Here is a 24,705-nt window from a genome sequence, read left to right as displayed (position 1 = left end):
AATAAAAAAAAAATAAAATAAAAAAGTCAACGGTCAATAGATTATTTTTATTTGACAAGACACCACCTCTGATGTATGTCTGTGTCAGCGCCTTCACAGTCACCACAATCCAGCGCTGATACTCCAGAATTCCAGCAGGGCTAAATGCACGCTGGCATCTATGAGCGGGTGACAGCTGGACGCCAGGGGCGTCACAAGGGGGGGAAAGTGGGACTGAGTTACTAGGGCCCAAGGTGGAGGGGCCATAACCCATTTAGACTGGGAACGCATTATTTTGTGCAATAACTTTTTTGAAAAATCCTGAAAATATGTGCAAGTCTTTTTTTTGAAAAACCTATGTTTCTATGTCAATGGTGCTCAAACCTTTTCATGTGAAGGACCCCCAAAATGATATGTATTTGGCCACGGACCCCCATCTCAAAATATTGAGTTCCAGGGAACCCCCCAGAAGCAAAATTTGAGTTACAAATGTTTGCTTAAACACATAAATTCAAAGATTTGCACACATTTTCACGACTTTTCAAAAATAACAGATCTACAAGCTCCCAGTGTGGCACAAGGTGCTTGTATATCTGGCATTTTTCAATAGCTAAAGTATAAAATAGTTATGAAGAACATTCATGGGGGGCCCGCAGTGAATCCTTGTACCCAGGGCCCAGAATGTGGTGTGACACCCCTGCTGAACGCAACTCAACCGCCGTGCGTGACATGAGGCAGTAATGAGCACTGGTGAGCGGCGAACTTATCAATTTCACTGGCATCTGACAACGAACCTCAAACACACACATTCCAAAAGTGAACTAAAAAAACAAAACAAAAAAATAAAATAAACGTTATGAAAAAAGAAAATAGAAGCTTGCAATATTAGATGCAAACCAGATCAAACCCTAATAATACCACGCTCATATTTTGAATTGTGATGACACGCTGGAAAAATTCTCCCCATTATACGCGCTGAAATCATTTCTGAGATATGACTTGTTATTGCTGGTCTGATGGAGGAAGGGGCTTGTTTCTCGACAGTCCACTGAAAGCAACGTGAGGGTGATTAAGACGGATCGTTGAGCAAACTGAACTTGAGACACGTGAAGGCCTCTCTGTACTGTATACACGGTAATAAACCAAATGGACCCTTGCTGTAGGTCCATTTGGTCACAATTTATACACTTCCAGAGTTAAACTAGAGCTTTGAATCTGTAACTTGTCTCGTGTCACCCAACGGGATTCCATTGTTGCTCTCCCACGTGGCGAGACCAAAACACGACGGAGTCCCCGGTTGGCCATGGGAGATGTTGGGCTTATGAGTTTTAGGCCGTACTATGCATCAATGTATCAACCTACTTGTGTCCTCCCTGCTGAGACCAGGGTCTAAATATCCCAATAGGGAGGCCGCCGCCACCTCCAACCACTGCAGATGTGCTGGTTCTACTGTATTACCATGCTCTTACTGTATATACAGATTGGTCAAAATCACTGGCTCTCCGAGAGTGTACAAATGGAACCAAAAGGACTCTTTATGTACAAATGGAACCAAATGGACCCACATAGACCCTTAACACACGGGTGACTAACCGGCAATTTTTTCAGAAATTTCCCCTTCCATGACTTTTCCTAAATACTCAAGACAAATGTTCTCGTTTTTTTTCCCCCTCTGAAACGTTTCTTAAGTATGAAATAATATACGATTATACCACTCTGACTGCATTTATCAGTCAGCAGCAGGGGAGGAGGTGTTGCTCTCCTTGGCAAAAAGGGAGAACATTTACCTGTCAAATTGACTGATAAATGCAGTCAGAGTGGAAGTGATTTCACCCAAGTCACCCAAGTGTTAAAGGGTGCTTTTCGTTCCATTTGTACACTCTCAGAGTTAAGTTAACACACAATTCACACTGTTAGATTGGGTTTCCGGTATAGTTTAGCAACTAAACTACCACATAAAAAACAATATCATTATTCACTCACTCCGGATTGCAGCTTTTTAACAGCGAAGAACTTTAACATGTAGGCGTACTGGGGCATGGGTCTAAATTCGGACTCATTAACACCATGCATGCGTATACACAGGATTCCTTTCACAACTCGCTGACATAATAATCAACACAACACTGAACAGGCCCGGCGCGCTATAGCGGCGGTGTCGACGCGTTGACACACAGTAGTGCAGACACGGTGCACCAGAGAGAGAGAGAGAGAGGTCCAAAGCGCTGGGGTGGTGGTGGCGGCGGATTCCTTCTGGAGCCTGGCCTTTGGAATGACTGAAGCTGCTGCCAGGGGCGTCACAAGGGGGGGAAAAGTGGGACCGAGTTACTAGGGCCCAAGGTGGAGGGGCCTTGATTATTTTATACTTTAGCTATTGAAAAATAGCAGATCTACAAGCGCACAGCGCGGCACCGCGAACATTTGTAACTAAAATGTTGCTTCTGGGGGGGGTCCCTGGAACTAAATATTTTGGGATGGGGGTCCATGGCCAAATACATATCATTTTGGGGGTCCTTCACATGAAAAAGTTTGAGCACCACTGACATAGAAACATGTTTTTCAAAGTCTTTTTCAAAAAAAAATTTCACGATTTTTCAAAAATAGCAGATCTACAAGCTCGCAGCGCGGCACTCGGTGCCGCGCTGTGAGCTTGTAGATCTGCTATTTTTCAATAGTTAAAGCAAGAAATAATACGTCATAATGCGTTCCAGTCTAAATGGGTTAAACTCCCCCTATGAAGAACATTCATGGGGGGCCCGCACAGTGAATCCTTGTACCCAGGGCTCAGGATTCGGTGCGACACCCCTGGCTGCTGCTGCTGCTGCTGCTGCGGGGGGACGATGCCAGGACCTCAATCTGGCAGGGCGGGCCTATACCTGTCAGGGACATTACCCAGAGGAACACAGGGGTGGTGTTCTTACGGAGCACTCGTAAAAAAAAAAAGAAGAAGAAAATAAGGAAAAACAGCCAAAGCTAGAGCCTGTAAAATAAAAAAAACTGGGTCGGAAGAGTGGGCTGGGAGGAAATCAGAATCCATCTCAGTCCTGGAAAAGTTGTGGAATGTGCTGAACGACACTTTCTGTGCGCTCACCAGGGAAACGGGACCCCGACGGTGATCTATTCGTTTAACGTTTTCCAGGCAGGTTAGGTACATATACCATCAGGGACGTGCTGGGCCCCTGATTCAGCCGGGAAAAAGAATTGGAGAGGCCCTCATTGGCACTCATTTAAAAAAATGATTTAAACTAGTGAAAACAGCAGTTCTACAAGCAGCTTGTAGATCGGCTGTTTTCACTACTTTTGTGCAAACGGTTAAATTTTTACTTTTGTGCAGACAGTACATTTTTTTCCTAATGGCCGGCCTGGACCGGCCGGGAATTAACCGGCTGTTCGGGAGTTGTCCCGCTTTTCCCAATGGCCAGCACGTCCCTGTATACCATAGTAGGCCCCCGGGGTGATCTCTGGAGACTATCGGAGAGAGGCGTGTTAATAGACGGATAAAATGAGAAACAGCATTCCTGAAAGGCTTGCACCGAGAGAATGTTATTTGCTGTTGAGGATAATGATGCCGGTTGGCGTAATAATGATGACAATGAACGGTGGGGTTTTTATGTCCCTCGCCCAGAGTGTGTGTGCTGTGGAGTGATTTCCGGAAAGCCGTTTTACACCACGCACTGTGTGGACCCATCACCCTCCTGGATGCGTTGGCACGTACACTCACAGTTCACACGCGTTCGCTTCACAGCCGGAGTTTACCATCTCTCACAGCAACTCACAGCGAGTGGACATTTAATTCATTTAGAATGGGTACACATTTTGTGTATCATTATTTTATGCTTTAACTATTGAAAAATAGCAGATATACAAGCTCACAGCGCGGCACCGAGTGCCGCGCTGCGAGCTTGTAGATCTGCTATTTTTGAAAAACCGTGAAAATTAGAATTTTGACCCGATTCTATAAGTGTCTTTTGAATCCTTCTAAGATTTTTTGAAAAAACCTGTGTTTCTACGTCAGCAATCTGGCCAGCCATCGTCAAAGAAAAGGTCCTTTTCACTTAACTGGAGCTCAGTTAGTCTGTTCTTGAGAGACTACTATGTCAGTGGTGCTCAAACCTTTTCATGTGAAGGACCCCCAAAATGATATTTATTTGGCCACGGACCCCCATCTCAAAATATTTAGTTCCAGGGACCACCCAGAAGCAAAATTTGAGTGACAAACGTTCGCTTTGAAAATACGTATATTCAAAGATTTGCACACATTTTCACGACTTTTTCAAAAATAGCAGATCTACAAGCTCGCAGCGCGGCACTCGGTGCCGCGCTGCGAGCTTGTATATCTGCTGTTTTTCACTGGTTAAAGCATTCAATAATTCTAGGCCTAAATGGGTTAATTCCTGACACCAGATTATGCACAGTGTTTTCCGCTTAGGAATGTTCACGTGCGGGAAACTAAGGATACGACGGGGAATAATATAACAAAAAAAAAACACTGCCATTATTGCAGGTTGCATGCAACAACTGTGCTCCCAGAGGGAAACAAGAAAATGCAATAAGAATGCTCCTACATTGAGTCCATATGCTGTGGCTCACGCTAGGGGCGCGGCAATGAAAGCGACGCTCAGATTTGTGGTGCTGCGTGTTCGACGGGGGAAAAAGGTGACTTACTGACTCTGGCTCTGGCCTCGTTCACTTGTTCCCCCAGCGCCTTGGCCTCAACAAACCTGCACAAGAACATGAGCCAATGAGTAATTGTGGGCTCGCCTGGAAGGCGAGCACACGTATGTTATCTTCATTATTTATCTATCAGTCAGTCAGTATCCTCAAAACTTTGGCGCGATTCATCTCTTAAACGCTTACACCTTTCAACACCATTCAAATTTTTATGTGTTCAGCTTACTGAGGACACGTGTGCTTGTATTTTTGGTTTTGAAATGTTTTGTAGTATAAATATAAAAAAATAAAAATGTTTAACTTTAAGCACCCAATGCATTTCCAATGGGTTTAGTGAGTGGAGAGAAGGATAATAGACCCATGTTTATGTTAAGGCGCTGTGGCTGCAGTGTTCACACTTCAGATATGCTATCTATATCATTGCGTTCACACAGGTCTGCTCTCTGATTTGATCCAAATATCTAAGCTTTGTGATGTATATATTCTGAGTTAAAACTACAAATATCTATAAATGTCCCTCTCCACTCTACTGATTGAGACAGCTGTGATTAAAGGCCTGTCTGTCATTGGCTGTTCTGTGGTGCTGCAAAGTAACTAAGTACATTTACTCAAGTATATACAAGTACTTGTACCTACAGTACAATTTTGAGGTACTTTTACTCTACTTTCCATTTTTGTTACATATACTCTACTATAAATACAGCATTTGACAGCCTCAGTTACTTGTTACTTTGCAGATTTTATTATTAATAAAAAACATAGATGGACCACTTAATACTGCTATGAAGTTGATCTACAATGTGCGCACGCACGCACGCACGCACGCACGCACGCACGCACGCACGCACGCACGCACGCACGCACGCACACACACACACACACACACACACACACACACACACACACACACACACACAAACAACTGTTACTGTGTTACTGTGAAGACGTTTGCTTGTATTTGTCTTTGAGACATGTTTTGTAGTGTTTTAGAAATTGTTCTTAAAAAGAATAAGGTTTTAGGATCCCGGGCAATGGGATTTACAGTATATATCCTAGAACCCGCAGGGACAATCAGCCGTATTAGTGGTTGTTGTTGGTTTTCAGGGAGATATCACAACCGATGCATTTTCAAATCAGATCCACAAACACAATAAAAGTCATGCTCCACTCCTCAGTCTGGAGTGGCCACATAGAAGAACGCCTTGGTTATAGACATAGTGGAGGACAGATGTGATCTGGGATTGTTAACCTACAGTATATGCACTCAATATACACCTCTAGAACACATAGAATATGTACAGTAAGGTTCAGTAGAGTACAGTAAAAGTACAGTTAGGTTCAGTAGAGTACAGTAAAGTACAGTAAGGTACAGTAAAGTACAATAAAGTACAGTAAAGTACAATAAAGTACAGTAAGGTACAGTGGAGTACAGTAAAGTACAGTAGAGTAACGTAAATTACAGTAGAGTACAGTAAAGTACAGTATAGTAAGGTACAGTAGAGTACAGTACAGTAAGGTACAGTACGGTACAGTAGAGTACAGTATAGTATAGTACAGTAAGGTACACTACAGTAAGGTACAGTAGAGTACAGTAAAGTACAGTACAGTAAGGTACAGTACAGTAGGGTACAGTAGAGTACAGTAAAGTACAGTAAGGTACAGTACAGTAGAGTACAGTAAAGTACAGTAAGTTACAGTAGAGTACAGTAAAGTACAGTACAGTAAGGTACAGTACAGTAGGGTACAGTAGAGTACAGTAAAGTACAGTAAGGTACAGTACAGTAGAGTACAGTAAAGTACAGTAAGTTACAGTAGAGTACAGTAAAGTACAGTAAGGTACAGTAAAGTACAAAACAATACAGTAAGGTACAGTAGAGTACAGTAAAGTACAGTAGAGTACAGTAAAGTACAATAAAGTACAGTAAAGTAGAATAAAGTACAGTAAGGTACAGTGGAGTACAGTAAAGTACAGTAGAGTACAGTAAAGTACAGTAGAGTACAGTAAAGTACAGTATAGTAAGGTACAGTAGAGTACAGTACAGTAAGGTACAGTACAGTACGGTACAGTAGAGTACAGTATAGTATAGTACAGTAAGGTAGAGTACAGTACAGTAAGGTACAGTAAAGTACAGTAAGGTACAGTACAGTAGAGTACAGTACAGTACAGTACAGTACAGTAAGGTACAGTACAATACTGTAGGGTACTGTACCTTATACCTTAAAGTATCCTATTTGTTGGGTTGGAATCGAGCCCACACTGTTTCGAAGGAACAGTATTTCTAGTTGGATATTATGTTTTTGCAAAAAATAATAATAATAATTCATTGACATTACAATGTGTGAAAGCCGGTGGAAAACGCTGACTCACTACATGAAACACATTTCCACATATTAATGCTGAATTGAGTCAGAGCTCGATCAATTCATTTGGGAAAAAATGCCTGCGTTTTTTGCCTGAAAACAATAAAGTTCTAATGGGTTTTCAGATTCAGATGGATCAATCCCTCTTTATGGAACCTGTGTGCAACTCTCACATGAGTTCTTTAACCAGTCTCAATCTGGCATCTTTCAAAGAAATCATAGCATTTCATAAACAGCTAAAATAGCAGATCTACAAACCAAGCTTATCTCTTGGTGATTTTGACTATTTGTCGTACAACAACGTATATAGGGCTTAAATTGCTAATGAAAATGTAATATCCCTCTGGCCAAAATAAACATCTGCATGGCTTGGCTGCAACGACTTCACACCTGGAATGACAATTCCCACCCACCCAAGTAGCGCCTCTGCGAAGGACTGGCAAATCAAACCGTGTTATTTCACCTTCCCATTTCATGACTATATATATTTTTAATTTCAATGGTAAGGAACATATTGCTGCCATAAAAGTGCAGTTTCTGACCCATAAACTGTTTTAACAGGTGCAACGATGGCAAGAATCCCATTGATCCCTGTCCATAACTAAAAAGAAAAAGAAACAAATTGAGAAAATATAAAAAATATATATTTGAATGCCATTAAAAAAAAATGCTTGTTTTTGGTAGCTCTATACTGTGTGTATGTCTTTCTCTCTCTCTATCCACACACACACACACACACACACACACACACACACACACACACACACACACACACACACACACACACACACACACACACACACACACACACACACACACACACACACACACACACACACACACACACACACACACACACACACACACACACACACACACACACACACACACACACACACACACACACCCTAGCATCCCTATTATGGGGATAACATTTTGTGAACATAGCCAATCTAAAGTTCACAGACAGAGCTTGGAGATCACATATTTTTAAGTCATTTGGTGTGTAGGGCACGAGAACAGGAAGCTAATTCAACGTTAATAACATCTCCTCTTGGCCTCTGACCTTTGTTTGAGCACAGCTTTGTTGTCTTCGATGGTCAGGTTGTCCTCGTGGTCCCGCCTGAAGATGTCAAAGGCCTCCTGCTTGCCCATGGACAGCTCTGGAGCTGACAGGAAAATAACAAGTGATACATGGATTAAAGTTCTCACAATCTCAGCCACCAACACCGATTCATTTGGATTCCATAGAAGTCAGTGTGTCTATGAAAGCATGCTACGCACCGAAAATCTACAAGCTTGTAGATAGACTATATTCAGTTATTATTTGTTATTTTAAGATTAAAGAGTATTTGAATGCATGTTCAATCTTGATCTCAGATATTTCATAAAAGCAGAGGTTAACTCTCTGGTGTCTGGTATTTTGTTTTAAAATACAAAATGACTATCCTTTTTTCTGCGGGCTGGTATGGCTGACTTGTATGGTAGAGTTAGCCTGATTTCAGACTCAGCTAAGAAACAGTCTGCTCAGAGTGTGTCCGGGTCTATGAGGTGGAACCAGGCTATGGTAGATAATAGAAACTAGCACATCGGCATTTCTCCACTGAGAAATGTAGACCCTGGGGTCGGGTAGGGGTTTTGGGGAGAAAATGACATCAGAAATGATTTGTCCGCTAGCAGACATGCTGCAGGAGCCGCAGGTTGAATAGTGCTGTCTATTACATGCCTAGAACAGGGAGGCTAGGGTTATGTGGTTTAAAAACAAACTACAGCTTCATTTACAGTAAATGAATAGCGGTTGTACTAATGTAAGGACTTTGTATAATGCTGGCTGGACAAAACATGTTAATGTGTGGTGTGTGTTGAATTTCTTTTACCCATCGGGGTGTTGGTCCAGACAGGTTTTGTGAATGTGATGTCAGTGTACGTCCGAGGTATAATGCTGACGTATGCTGGTTGACAAGTAACACTGCCTCAAGCTCATAGGCGCAAAATCAACTATGTCCAAGCGGGGATTCCGTCTTGGATGAGTGGTGAATGTCTGGTCCTATTCTGGGGCTGAGGACCCAAATCAAATCTAACTCACTAACTCTTATCGACAAGATTACATGCTCGTAATGCTGATAGAAAATATTTCATTAGCTTTTGCTAATGTGATCATCGTGGGAATAAAGCCTGACTTATACTTAGTAGCATGGTTGGTGGTGTTGTGGACTGAAAATAACAGATCTACAAGCTCACAACGCGTCACAACGCGACGCGCTGTAAGCTTATAGATCTGCAATTCTTCGGTGCGCAACACCTGCACGCAACTAAGTATAACGTCAGTGTCGGGCAGAAACCTCGTATCTCCAAGTTTCAGATGTGTACGTTCTTTCGCAAAGTAAAGCCCTGCTTCGTCATAAAAGGCCGTCGCGCAAAAGTAGTGAAAACAGCAGATCTACAAGCACACAACGCCTTGCGGTGCGAGGCGTTGTGTGCTTGTAGATCAGCTGTTCTCACTAGTTTAAATAATTTTTAAAATGATAAATGCAAAACAAGAGGTTTTGGACATACAAGGTTTCCACCCGACAACGACGATAAGTGAGGCGTAATGTTCCAGGTCTTACTGTGCAGATTTGTACAGTTGCTATGAGAACTGTGGCATTTTCCCACAGCCCAGGCGCTAACCTCCAATCTGGCAGCCAGATGCGCGCTAAAGAGGCCCAAAGATACAGTTGACCTCCCACCTATCACTAATTACACAACTTAAGGACCATTACCCGCTCGTTCACAGTTTAGAGAGGACATAAACAGAAATCATAAACAACCTCTTTTTGAACAGGTCAGCATTACAACGTTGGCAACTTTCCACTGGTAAGCAAACTGGATGCGTACAGGTGTGTCTTCAAAAAGCAAGCAACTAGTCCGTGGCTCGGTTGTTTACGGTCGCAGAGTATTGTTTGTATTACAGCTAGATGCATTTTCTTCAGACTCAATCTTCTAATGAAATGATATGCACCACAGCTATGGCTAAAAGTGGTTGGGGTTTGTTTGTCTGTGACGCTCCGATGCATTTGGAAATACTAAATATAAAAACCACAAAATGAGGTGGAAATAGCAGCACTCCAAATAGACAAATGCAAGACCGTTGGCTCACATGCACATTTTATATTGATGCTAGATCAGGAATTTGGAAATGCATTTGATGGCATTTGGAAATGATCTTTCTCATTGTTGCCAAAAGAGAGGAGAATCATCATCATTTGATTGGATGATGACATCTACATCTTTACTGTAAATGTCACTTTTTTTACCCCCACCATTGCTGTTCCCCGGGCCTAGGAACGTTTGGCCCGTTTCCTCTGGTTGAGATGTTATATTAACACACATAAAGAGCCTTGTTTATACGCCAGAAGGTCTCGTAGCTCCGTCTTCATTGTCCATGTCTCAGCACGATATCGTCTCTGTAGGGTGGAAACCTATACTGTATGTCCAGAACGGTTACTTTTCAGGATTCAAATACAAAGGCAGAAAAAGAAGCAGATCTACAAGCTCAAATTACTTTTGATAGTTTTGTGTGAGGCTGTAATTTGATCAAGAAAGGGCATTCATTTACGAAAACACACAAAGTTAAATATGGAGAATATAGAATTTTGCCCGACAGCGTCGACATAACAGGATGCTTTCCTGAAGAGAGAGACCTTGGTATCACCCGAGATACCAGACTGTCAGATTCCAAGGAGTTTGTTACAGGTTTTCCATGCGTGTGCCTTTCTATCGTTGCTACAGGATATAGTGTTTGTTCAGTAACATCTCGTCTCTTCGTTGTCTCCAACAAAATAATGGACAGAAAATTCAGGTGGCCAATCTTCAGCCAATCAGGAGAAAGTGCCCATTCATCAGCGTACAGTAGATTTTAAAGTGTTTCAGCTCCATTTTTGTCAGCTCATTTCTTTGTGTCATTGCTTCCAAATTCACTTGTTTATCCCGCGTGAGTTCTCTCTCCTGATTGGATGAAATTGGTATCCTGAACTGGACATGTTTTTTCTGTTTAATCAAGCGCTGCAGGGACGAGCTGACCAATGTTAATGAACAAACACTATATTACCAATGATTACAATCAGAACTAGCCCTTACCCGTTCAAAGATATGAGCTCCGAAATGGTGTGCAGTGTGTGGGTTATGGGATGTGCACTGTGCACACAGTATATGAGGGATGGAAAGTAACTTTAACTTCTTCAGTGCCATATTTAAAGTGGGACCTCTTATATTGCCGGTTCGCCAACAAAGGGTTAAAAAAATAGTGTGCACGCTGGTGCACACATTCGTGCACAGATCATGCACTATGCATGTGCATGCTTTTCACAGCTTTCAAACAAAACAATCCGCTTGGAAATCTGTTCAGGCATTCAGGAGAAGGCAGCCCTTATGTTTTCTTCAAATGTAAACAAACATGGCTGCCATGTTTGAAAGATGGGGTTGGTATGGGGGTTAAACATGCAATTTCGCGATCGCGATCATGCCTAGTACACTGTTGGAGGTCCAATTTTTTTTTTTTTCAAAAACAAATTTTTCATTTTTTTTTATTTTTTTTTATTATTTAAAAAAAAAAGACGTCCAGAAGACGTCTGGCAGGGAGGTCCATAGTTAAAAAGACGTTTTTATTATAGAAAACGTCTTTTTTGGCAGGGTATGAGTTAACTGGTGCTTGCATGATAATATGTAGGAGCATCAATGTAAGAAATACCCGTTTCGTTTAATGGCTATAGAGATACTGTGTACCGATCTGCATGATTTTTGGACAACATCTGTAACAGGGCCAGACAACCAGGCTTCACAGTTATGTCAGGTGTGTTCATATGCTAATGGTGATGCGATTTCAGATCAATTGCTCCAGCCACTGAGGAGAAACGCTGTGACAGACAGACAGACAGACACTCACTCAGACAGACATTCGGAAAATTATATGTTTGATATAAAGCTATTTAACACTTATTTTAAGAAAGACATTTCACTTAATTACGCTACCATTAATCCCAATTTGGAGATGAAATGTGAAAGCTAGGGGGTGGCAATTGCCAGGAGCCCTGGAACCCCAAATAGACAGCCCTGTCGTGAGCTCAATGCCTCCCTCAGTCCACAGTATGCTGAGGGACAGTGACATACGCAACAGACAAGGACATTCCCTGCTGCCCCAGAGCACTTAAAAATCTGATGCGTTCGCTCTGTGTAATGACAGCAGTATTTATTTCCAGAAAGGAAACCAAAATTATACCTAGGACTTTGGAATCATGCTGACAGGCAATTCTTCAAACGTGCAAAGATGTAGAATTTGTGAGAAATAATCGATGTTGTCAAGTTACCAGGTTCTCTCTCGTCTCATCAATCTAGTCCAGTAAAAAAAAAGGGGGGAAAAGGATGTCACCTCAAATTGCACATGAATTGGTTTTGTGGGGTTTGCACTGATGCGTGCGATGTTCGCTTGTGCATTTTATCATGTCCCTGCATTTAAAATCAGGTACCGCGAATGCATCTGCTGATCTAATCAACACGTGGGTCCATTTGGTTCCATTTGTCCACTCTCAGTGTGGGAGTGTAAATTTTAGATTTACATTGCACATTGGGGTACAGCAAACCTTTTAAAAAATGGTTCCATTTGTATCCTCTCAGAGTAACAGACGCTTAATGGTCGCAACCTTTTGGCCCCATGGTGGGCCCTGGATCAGTTATTTCCCAGCTGTAAGGCACTTAACTAAAAAAACGCTTCCAAACGCCTGAGTTGAAAATGTTTCGACTCTCAGTAACAGATAAAACATAATCAGTAGAAAAGGCCTCAGTTGACACGACCCCTTACACTTTAGTAACTTCCATTTTATATGGGAGCAAGGGGGTGGAGTGTCTGCTTAGTGCTTGCAGCGTTTTTGATGCAACGCTTTCAATGCGTCACCATCCAAGAAGCACCGTGGTTGACTCAATAACGAAGCAACGCACAGAATAATAGCCCACTTCTGGTCAGACGGAGGAAACCCACAGTGCCTAGTCTCGGGGTCTGATCAGCCTCCGTCAGGTCGACCCGAAAAGCACGTAGATTCCAGGTAACACTGATGATGTGTCCAAGTTTGCATCAGTAGATGTATTTATTGACTACTTGCCAGCCATTTTGCTGGTGGTAGTTTCCTTTCAGAGAGCCAAGAAAACAGGCACCACCCACCAGTGTTAATTTTCACAGCAAATTTTGATTTAGTTTTAATTATAGTCTTTTGAACACAATTTCATTTTGATTTTGTCATATTTTTGTCATCTGAAAAGTTTTAGTTTTAGTCTAGTTTTAGTCGACTAAATATCAAACTGGCGCATTTGACGTCTCGCCATGCATTAGTTACAACGCTTCTGACATAAGCGGCCTTGGCATCACGTCGTGAATAGGAAGAGACATGATCATCTGTGCAGCACCGGCGGGGCGTATACGCAGACTACGCAGACTGCGTAAGGCCCGCCGACCAAAAAGGCTCCCACCGCCCCCTCCTCAGCAGAAAAGAACTAGTGCTGCATGGTTAATCGTTTTAAAACCGAAATCGCAATGTGAAATCTCGCGATTAGCAAATCACAAAGGCCACGGATCGCGCATCGCCACACCGCTGAAAGTGAAAGTGAACGTGATGGCAGGAGCTACTGTGCAGGACTCTGCCACAGCGTGGGAACTAGGGGTGCTGCAGGTGTTCCAGCACCCCTATGGGGAAGTTTTCATTTTTTATTTAAATAAGAAAAGAACAAATCAAACATAGCAAAAATACGTTGCCTGTTGTTGTCGTTTTTTATTTATTCATTTATATATATATATATATATATATATATATATATATATCCATTATAAAATGGATTAAAAAACGATAAAAATTATTAGGCCTATTATTTGTTCGCGGCCGCTCGCTATGCTCACGCTCGCCGGAAGGCCCCAAAGCAGAATCATGCTTAGGGCCCCCATGGGCCCAGAATCGGCTCTGCATCTGTGTTTTCTCTAGGACCAGTAGGAGCAGTGACAAGGGACTGGAATACACTGGGAATTGGGAATTAAGACAAGCAAAAAAAAAGGGACAAATTGTCCAAATAAATAAACTAAATAAAATACACTGATGTGACTCAACAGCATCATTCTGCAGCCTGCACTCTGAATGACACGGAAAACCCATAATACTTCCCCATGATTTCCTCTGTAAAGTTACGATTTTTCGGCGAAGAACTCATGAAGATTCATGAACCCGTGTGACAACGCTGAAGCTAATCGAAGAAATATGCAAGAGGAGTAAGTCATGTGAGAGATTAACCCATTTAGGCCTAGGATTATTGAATGCTTTAACTATTGAAAAATAGCAGATATACAAGCTCACAGCGCGGCACCGAGTGCCGCGCTGCAAGCTTGTAGATCTGCTATTTTTGAAAAAGTTGTGAAAATGTGTGAAAATCTTTGAATATATGTATTTTCAAAGCGAACGTTTTGTATCTCAAATTTTGCTTCTGGGTGGTCCCTGGAACTAGATATTTTGAGATGCGGGTCCGTGGCCAAATAAATATCATTTTGGGGGTCCTTCACATGAAAAGGTTTGAGAACCACTGACATAGTAGTCTCTCAAGAACAGACTAACTGAGCTCCAGTTAAGTGAAAATCACCTTTTCTTTGACGATGGCTGGCCAGATTGCTGACATAGAAACATGGGTATTTCAAATAAATCTTAAAAGGATTCAAAAGACACTTATAGAATCGGGTCAAAATTCAAATTGTCACGATTTTTTCAAAAATAGCAGATCTACAAGCTCGCAGCGCGGCACTCGGTGCCGCGCTGTGAGCTTGTATATCTGCTATTTTTCAATAGTTAAAGCATAAAATAATGATACACAATAATGTGTACCCGTGCAGAATGGATTAATTGTAGGACATTCAGGAATTTTGTTGTCTTTATTTTTGGAAAGCGCTGATTGGAACCAGGAGGCATCTCACAGACAGATCATGCAACAGCCAACCTCAACAAATCTGTCTGAGGGCTACTTGAGGGAAATGCTGTCCATTTGCCTCTCGTAAAAAGCAACATTCCAGGAATATCTGCCTAAAAGAGATATGACATCATACTATGTTGCCCCAACAAAATTTGTGGGGTAATGAGATCACATATGGCTTTGTCCAACTTTCCTAATTCTTCTTTTCCGTGCTTCAAGTGCTGACAAACCACTGAACGTTTACAGAGAAGGAATGTGTTGTGACTATTGTTGCTGTTTCAACACATTTTTAGACATGCAATACCAAAGGGCTGAAGTATGATTATAGTGTTACACCTATTCATTACGAGAAGTCTCTGCATTTATGAACATCAACATGTTCTGATTCATTTCATTCTGACACAACAGGCAAATCTACGTACATCCTTTTCTGTCCCATGAACAAATATGTCTGTGACTGGATTGAATGGTACAGACCTTTTGATCACAAGAAACCTCAAAAAGTCCCGTTTGCACACAGTAACTAAAAAGTAGAAAACTATCTCTCAGGCCAAGTATGTAATTAATCCTGTAATTTATGTGTCCATTTTGCTAATTGTAATTTACAACAATTCAAAATTAAACAAACCAAAAACAACTAATTAAAACCGGGAGAGCATCTAATCTGTGTCATTTTAGATTTTAGCTATTCAAAAATAGCAGATGTACAAACTTCGTGCCGCGCTGCGAGCTTGTATATCTGCTATTTCTGAACATTTTTGAAAAATCTTTCAGCACTCCCTGGCACAAAACATTTTCAGATGGGGGTCCGCAGCCAAATACATGTCATGCTTGGCACAAATGGGTTTGAGAACCGCGCTGATTTAGAAGGCATCTTATAGAATCTGCCTCAGGTCTAAATGGCTCAAACGGCATAGACGAGGGCTCCTGATCATATCGAAAGTGCTGTCCCCAAAGCGCCGAAATCTAATCTGGTGCCAGCCTCAGAACCCCAGAGGCATCCATATGGACTTAGGTTGGGTTTCAGCTTGGACCACAGAACCCAGCAGCAGTGCCCCGGGGGCCTGCTAGAACCATCATCCCTTCCATTACATATGAGCAGGATTTAACGCAAAGATCCACCGGCTCCACGTTCATTCTCGAATCTCCTGACAGCGGAGAGACCACTAGTCACTAGAAGCCTGAAATACGGCAGGAACACCATGCTTTGTCCATCAGTCATCTCCATGCGTTGTAAACCACTGGGGCCATGCAGGAAGAAGATACAGTTGTACCTTTGGAAAAAAGGACGATAAATTAAGCTGGGGAAGGGGGGGTGGGGGGAGAAATGCACAGCGGAGCCACTGCATGTCGACTTGGAGCAGGTTTGAGAGGTCTAGGTCTGTGATTTTTTCAGAGCACGGAACTGCAATTCCACAAGGAAATCAAGGTCTTCCCGCAGAACGCAGCAGAACTTTGCTCCAGCATGCACCGTGGTCATTAGATATACACAAAAAGACTTATCAAGCTTAACTTCCTGGATCTGTTCGGCTGTGGCGAACCAAAAAGAAGTCCCAGCGCAGAAGAATGTATCACGGAAAGAATAACGTCCACTATATGCTGTTCTTTTTTAAAAACTGGAACACAGGTTCAGCTCCAATGGTTTCCATGGAAAGGTCATCGTCGTTACATTTATAGTTAATTTCCAGAAGACCAGAGAGCAGCAATTATCCTCGCTGTAATCACGGGGAGCCTGTCGGCTAGTAGACCAGTCCTCCGATTAAAATGCGAATTAAAACATAACGTAAACATCCAGCGACCCACTGGGCACAGGGACAGAATATTAGTACATGTAGTACATTTGCTTTGAATTAGGGCCCAGGGCTCAGAACAATGATCTAATGTCCCCGTACTTACAGAAGGTCGCCAACGTGCAGAGGGTTCATGGAAAATGGGCACTTTAGCGCTGTGACTGTTATATTGAAATATTGATATTTTTCTAGTAAATACAAAATTCCATTTGTCATTTGATTATAGTAGCCTTCAGATACTGTACCTTACAGACCTGGGACGTGCAGAGAATGTTAGAGAGGCAGGGGGCTGAAATTTCTAAAAGGGCCTTTTGGTGAAAATATCGAAAATAGCAGACCTCCAAGCTCACAACGCGTCGCAGCTTGGAGGTCGGCTATTTTCAGTACTTAATACCACACTAAACTAAGCATAATCAAGCCAATACTGGAGATGTGGCGTAACAGCATGGATTTCTACACAGAGAGGGCAATTCTTTCAACATAATATGTTGCGTTCAAGTTCAGGAGAGTTTGGACAAGGCAATGCTTGAATGCTTGAATGCTGCCTTCAGGTATGGCACGGAAAGGGGGCATTTGCATTTCTTTCACCATAGTAAAAACTGCATTCATAGCCTGGAGAGGGAACGTTTTACTGACAGGTAAAAGGGCATGGGGCTCAAGCCCCCTTTGATGTCTACTGTATGTGTGCACGTGCCTGTTACACATTCATGTCAATAAGAGAAGGCCAACGCACTTTCTCCCTCGGCTAACAGATGCTCTTGGAAGAGTGTTTCACCCACAGCTTTGCTTATAGCGCAGAGGGAGTGAAGCTGCTTCTCATGGAGTTTGAGAAAGGTGCAGTGGATGAACATTCCAGAGAGGACATGTAAGCAGCAACAAGTGACTTTGGGAGTTCATAAAACGGGCTCCGCTCACGCAGAGCATGGGAGCGACAGCATCTTTCCCTCCCTGTGCAGGAATAAACCCTTTTGTAAATCCCGCCCCATTCTGCCCTGTTACTATGATGGGACATTAACCCTGGGCAGATTGTTTTTATAGTGGAAGTGGATGGGATTTTTTTTCCCCTTCATAGCCTCATTACAGCTATATAAAGTACCAAAGGAAAAACACCTAGGTGATATTAATAAAAAGGGAAGACAAAGGTACAGTAGTTACATTGCAAAACAGGGGGTTTACCCGAAAATATATGTTTTAATTTGTTTAATCCCAGTGGGACAGAATCCTCTTTGCAGATTCTTTTATAGTGGTAGTGGATGGGATTTTTTTTCCCTTCATAGCCTCATTACAGCTATATAAAGTACCACAAAAAACACATCTACGTGATATTAATAAAAAGGGAAGAAAAAGGTACAGTAATTACATAGCAAAACAGTAGTTTTCCCCCGAAAAATAAATGTTTTAATTAGTTTAATCCTCTGGATCAGAGATAGAAAGAGAAGCGCATTGCATCTTGGGTACTAGGAAGAGGACAGAGAGAATGTTTCTCCTCACATAATAGGCTGGCTTTTCGTAATTCTGCCCATTTAAATTATATGTACCCAATCGTGACTCTTAGACCATTGATAAGGTACATGTGAACTAGTTTGTTGAAGCTTATTCGTTATGATGAGCGAGATCGCTTGACGCTTGCCGTCGCTATCACCGTACCGGCCGATCTCCGTGTCGCGCACTGCGGACAGTTGTTGAAAGCCACATTCAATATTCTCCACTGCACAAACTCCACCCCCGATAGCAAAAAGTTAATGTTTTTTTCTGGTTGGCCAGTCAGGGAGTCTCAGGGACCAATCAGAAGGCTGACAAACGGTCTATTATGTTGACTAATGAGCCAGCATTGTTTGTGCGAAGTGTAAACATATAGCCTATTAATTATGTTGTCATTTAAAAGTCACTGTTTAACGGTGACATCATTATGTTGACAACAATCCGCTTTTATGTATATTCCAGTCAGATCGCCCACAAATAGGCTTGGAAACATCATGTTAATTATAAAAATATGATATTTGAACTTGGCGCTCTGACTCTGCGATGCATTACTGCAGCGCACAGTAGAAGACAACCATTTACTGTAAGAGCAAGGAGATATAATACAGTAACAAATACTGTTGTTAACAAGTACATCTATAACTGTAAGACAGCAGAGCCTACTGGTGGTGCTGGGGTGGTGGTGCGACTAAGTAAGCGGAGCGCATACAACATTCAGTGGCATTGGCAGCAAGAGGAAACAATGGTGATGCTTGACACATCACATACGGCCCCATAGTGCTGCACATGCATGTAAACCACTCGTGTGTATCTGCCTGAGCTAGCTTGCATGCTACACATCATTTATATCACTTAATCTGCATAATGTGGGGTAAAGTGAAAATGTAATGATTGACTACGACGTTGCAGTCATAAAACTGGCCAATAGTGACTGATGTTGAGCGATAACAGCATAATTCTGGAATTGCACGAATCTCCTCGAAGAAGCCACATTCGTTGTTTAGCGCCTTTTAAAAAAACAAAGCAAAGCTCTAAAATGATTAAGATGAAGAGCTCTGTTATTTTCACTATTTTTGAAATATGGCTTAAGTGGTAAGTTCCCCTTCCAGTAACCAGTGAGTACTAGTCAAAAATATGAAAACATCTGCAGTCTTGACTCAAAGCAACGAGTGGACCAGGTGCGAGAGGCCAGCCTAACAGTCCAGTGTAAACAGAAAAAATCCTGCGCAAAAAGAAATATAGGGGCTCTTTGGATGCTAAGAATACATCATTTATTTACGTTGTGAAGTGTCACAGTGACAGAGTGATCCAAAAATAAATACATTTTACGGTAATTTTGGCAGCACTTCTTCCATGTTTCCATGTTGGCTTTAATAGGCAACTGGCCACCATTAGTGGTAGCCAATGGAAATGACAAAATGAGGCTGATTGAAGACACAGAGTGCAATCAATCAACCCATTAGACATGCTGTGGCCAAGAGGCCTACATGGAAATACATTATGCAAGCCATACAGAAATGCACGTAGCTGACCATGCGCTTGGAATAAATCCAACATTGTCACATGTCATATGATCCACCAAGAACAAAGTGGGTCGGCGTGGAGAAGAACATCGTTGCTGTCTTGGCAGAAACCTCTCACAGGTATCTCAATATTTAAACTTTGTGTTATTTCATAAATGAACACCCTACTTGATATACTACAGCGTCACACTCACACAAAAGCATCAAAAGTAGCAGATCTGCAAGCTCGATTGGTTCAATTTGTACACTCTCAGAGTTACAGAGCCACAAGGGTTCAGTTGGTTCCTTGCTATCAGTCATTCAGCCTGGGACCCTCTGGACACACGCCAGGGGGTCCACGGACGCCACACTGACCTACAAGAATTAACTCCATGAATACATACTGTATGTTTTCACCTACTCATCCCTGAAGCTTATAAAAACATGGCTTGGCAGTCCACAGCATGTTGCCAATATCACATTCAAGCGCCTTTTTTCCCCCCTCTTCGACCAGGTAAACAGTTTTCCATTCACAAAGAGGAGGCCACAACGCGTAAATATCTATCACTCAACGTACGAGGGAGCAGCTCTGAAAATGTCATTTGAAGGGAGAGTTCGTTGTTGCCTTACGCTCGCCCTGGCCAAAAGCAACCTTGTGCACTTTACTTTCTTGGTTCCTCAAACACTCGACTCACAGCAACTTACAGTGAAGCCAGGAAGAGTCTGCAGTGCAGCGGTCACAATGACTCATTTTAATATGTGTTGGACAGGATTGATATGCGTCCCCTCCTTTGATTACAAACCATTTGGAGTATTATCATAAGGTTCTCAATTTTTTTGTACGTCGCGGGGTCCAAGAAGCTACGCGGGCGCATGAATTATAAAAGAAAGATTGCGCTTGTCTCTGCAGACCGGCTTGTTTAGTTTATGGTTGTTTTTTTCATGCAGGCTTTATATGTTTTGATGATGGGGCAAGTCCAGTTGCTCATGGCTGCCTACTGTAAACACGCGGTAACCATAGAACACACAGAGGAACTTGCTTTTAAACCCATTTAGGCCTGGGATTAGTGAATGCTTTAACTATTGAAAAATAGCAGATATACAAGCTCACAGCGCGGCACTGCGAGCTTGTAGATCTGCTATTTTTGAAAAAGTCGTGAAAATGTGCAAATCTTTGAATATAATGTAATTTTTAAAGCAAACATTTGTAACTAAAACTTTGCTTCTGGGGAATCTGGGTGGTCCCTGGAACTAAATATTTTGAGATGGGGGTCCGTGGCCAAATACATACCAGTGACATAGTAGTCTCTCAAGAACAGACTAACTGAGCTCCAGTTAAGTGAAAAGGACCTTTTCTTTGACGATGGCTAACCAGATTAACATAGAAACATAGGTTTAAAAAACAAAAACAAAAAAAAACAGAAGGATTCAAATAATTGGGTCAAAATTCAAGTTTTCATGATTTTTCAAAAATAGCAGATCTATAAGCTTGTATATCTGCTATTTTTTAATAGTTAAAGCATAAAATATTGCGTAATAATGCGTACCCGGTATAAATTGGTTAAAGATCATATATTGCAGCCCTGACATAAACCCAGTGAGGATATAAGCCTTGGCTACAACACTACAGTATATAGCATTCATAATTTAAAACCCATTGCCTTTTTTCATGCTAAATCCCTTTTTTCTTTTCTTTTTTTGTGGAAAACTCCTAAATGAGCCTTCACCTGCCAAGAAGGCATCTGTGTATACATGCAACAAGCCAACTGTATCAAATAGTCCTCAATCCTCCCCGTCCATCTGGCGTTCAGTTGAACTCGACTCGAGGAACAATGTAGTTCTTCTCTCAATGCTGTGGCGTCGCGTGTGCGCTTTGCAGTGCAGGGGATGCAAGAAAAAAAGGTCAACCAGATGGAGATGGATTCCAAAGGGGTCATCGTGTCAAACGAACAGAGAAGAGAAGTAATGAACGAGGGGCGCGCGGGGAAAGCCAAGCAGCGATCTATCTCATTAGATCACATGCCATCAGTGGTGTAAAGTCACTAAGTACATTTACTCAGGTACTGTACTACATTTTTGAGGAGTTTGAGTTTCTACTTTACTGGAGTATTTCCATTTCCCCATACTTTGACTGCTAATCCACAATATCTCAGAGGCAAATATTGTACTTTTTATTCCACTGCAATTATTTGAAAACGTACTAGTTACTTTGTAGATTTGGATTATTATTACAAAACATACATTAACCACTTCAGCCCTACAGTAGGCCTATATACATTTAAAAATTGTCACGATGTTAGAGCATTGTGAGCTTATACTGTAGATCAGCTATTTTCAAAAGATCTTTATACATTTTATACATCTGAAAAAGTGTGAAATTGGACATTCGCACAATGAGAACATTTTGACACCGACACTTTTGTCCTTTTACTCAAGTACATTTTTATCAATTACGAACTTTACTTTCTACATTGCAGCATTGATACTTTTACTCAAGTAAAACATGTGTGAGTACTTTTTCCACCGCTGGATGCGAGGACTCCGAGAGGACTGATGTGGAGGACGTGTCATTTATCAATGTTTATTATATAAACCGTTGCCTCACACACCATCCATCACGGCACCGCTCACTGTCCCTGTTGAGCGAGTGATAGATTCCATCCCTAATTTGGTCTGGTCTAAGTCCAAGCACGTGTTTGTTTTTTTAACCCGTTCAGAACGGGTACATATCATTTATTGTGTATCATTATTTTATGCTTTAACTATTGAAAAATAGCAGATATACAAGCTCACAGCGCGGCACCGAGTGCCGCGCTGCGAGCTTGTAGATCTGCTATTTTTGAAAAATCGTGAAATTTAGAATTTTTGGCCCCGATTCTATAAGTGTCTTTTGAATCCTTCTAAGACTTTTTTGAAAAAACCTATGTTTCTATGTCAGCGATCTGGCCAGCCATCGTCAAAGAAAAGGTCCTTTTCACTTAACTGGAGCTCAGTTAGTCTGTTCTTGAGAGACTACTGTGTCAGTGGTTCTCAAACCTTTTCATGTGAAGGACACCCAAAATGATATTTATTTGGCCACGGACCCCCATCTCAAAATATTTAGTTCCAGGGACCACCCAGAAGCAAAATTTGAGTTACAAACGTTCGCTTTGAAAATACATATATTATTCAAAGATTTGCACATAATTTTCACGACTTTTTCCAAAAATAGCAGATCTACAAGCTCGCAGCTGCTGTGAGCTTGTACTGTATATCTGCTAATTTTCCACTGGTTAAAGCATTCAATAATTCTAGGCCTAAATGGGTTAATAGGCTCTTCTTTCAGAGACCCCTGTTTGCAATTACCCCCGTGCGTGGCCTTTTTCACCGCAGCGGGCATCATTAGCCAAAAATGTCGACGAGAGGATGAGGGAGTTGTGGTCTTTACTGAAGACAGGAGCGTGAGCTCGGGGTTTTGATGAGTCGCTGGCTCATGCCCCCTTCTTTTTTTTTTTACCCGGCTGCTACGATCGCGCTCATTACGGGGACTCAAGGTTTATCATCGCACTTAAGCCTCCACTTAACCAAAAAACACAAGAGGAAGCCAAAGAAATGCTTTGCCCGCCGGGCCAAGGAGGATGTCTGTCTCTCCGAGAGAGTCGTCGCGACGTACTCGACTTTTCATCCACTTCTAATTCTCTGCGTCTGCATCCTTTTGGCCTTTAAACCCTGTATACTTGGTTGACCGGCGTTCCTCAGGCCCCTAGTCTGTATCTTTTCTGTTTTCTGTTCTGTACAAATGGAACCAAATGGACCATTAAGAGTCCATTTGGCTCCATTTGTACACTCTCAGAGTTACAGACCTGTTAAGGTCCATTTGAAACGACCTATCCACAACTTTCCAACATCCCATCTTGCATTGTGCAGAAGGTGTGTGGCAGCTTCCGGCGTCGCAGCCGAGTGTGATCTACAAGCTCTCAATGGTTGCATCTGCAACGCGACGTGAGCTTGTATGTCTGCTGTTAACCGGAAGTGTCCCGCAGATAATGCTACAGTAAATTCTCGCGGAAACAGGTGGATAGGAATCGTTAAGGAATTGTTAAAATCCTAAAGGATCCCAACCCAATGACGATGATCAATTGTAACAATTGTAATTGTCATTGTAAATGTCAGTATGATCTGTGAGAATGATCGAATGTAACAGACTTTTCCATTAGGTCAGTGCTTCCTGTTCTCAGAGAGAATCTCAAAGTCACGTCTTCAAACTCCCCAGGCAGGCAGTGCCAGTGAGTAATCTTCAAGACATCAAAGTTGTGGACGGACAAACAGGTGGACGGATGGACAGACAGACCATACTTAGAGCCCCGTTTCTATAGCTTGTTTTCTCAAATGTCTTATAGGTCCTAATTTAAAGCAAGAAAAGTGACTCTAAAGCAAGGATCTTCAACAGGGGGTCCGGGACCCCTAGGGTGTCCTAAGAGTTACTACAAGGGGTCCTCCAAATCTTTGAGTGTTAGAAACTACCTTTTTCTCCTTTATATTAACCATTTGAACCCTAGCATCCATATTCTGAGAACTTCAGACAAAAATAGCAGATTGTGAGCTTGTAGATCGTCTATTTTTGGCAAAGAGGTTTGGTTAGGGAAAAAAGAGCAGACTTAGTACAGCGCGAAAGGTCAAGTGTATTATGTATTGACGGTTCAAGTGCTCAAATATCTGAAAACACAAATTGACATGAATCCAAAATACACTGACGGTTGTGCTGTCAAACAATGAAACTATATGGAATCTCTCTCATCTCTCTCTCAACTAAGGGGTCCTTGGCCTGAAAACGTTGAAGACCCCTGTCTTAAAAAGGTCCTAATTTAAAGCACATCTGAAAAGTGACTCTAAAGTGTGCATTGCAATAATAGTCTTGGCCCTTGGCCTTTTAGCTCATGTTCCACTAACTATTATGGGCCTTGAAC

General features: G+C 42.0%; 1 protein-coding gene across 1 annotated transcript in view; it reads right to left on the bottom strand.

The window, feature by feature from the left end:
- kif6 (kinesin family member 6) overlaps positions 1-24,705 on the bottom strand; it is a gene marked incomplete at both ends in the record, with an annotated part of 173,812 nt that overhangs the window by 65,015 nt on the left and 84,092 nt on the right. The window contains 2 exons of the mRNA XM_080751059.1: positions 4,645-4,700; positions 8,078-8,180. Of these exons, the coding sequence (XP_080607185.1) occupies positions 4,645-4,700; positions 8,078-8,180 (159 nt within the window). The remainder of the gene's footprint in view (positions 1-4,644; positions 4,701-8,077; positions 8,181-24,705) is intronic.

This window comes from Nannobrachium achirus, assembly GCF_963921795.1.
Source record: "Nannobrachium achirus genome assembly, chromosome: 20".
Classification (NCBI taxonomy): domain Eukaryota; kingdom Metazoa; phylum Chordata; class Actinopteri; order Myctophiformes; family Myctophidae; genus Nannobrachium; species Nannobrachium achirus.
The sequence above is the reverse complement of the archived record's forward strand: the minus strand, read 5'-3'. Positions and strand labels throughout refer to the sequence as shown.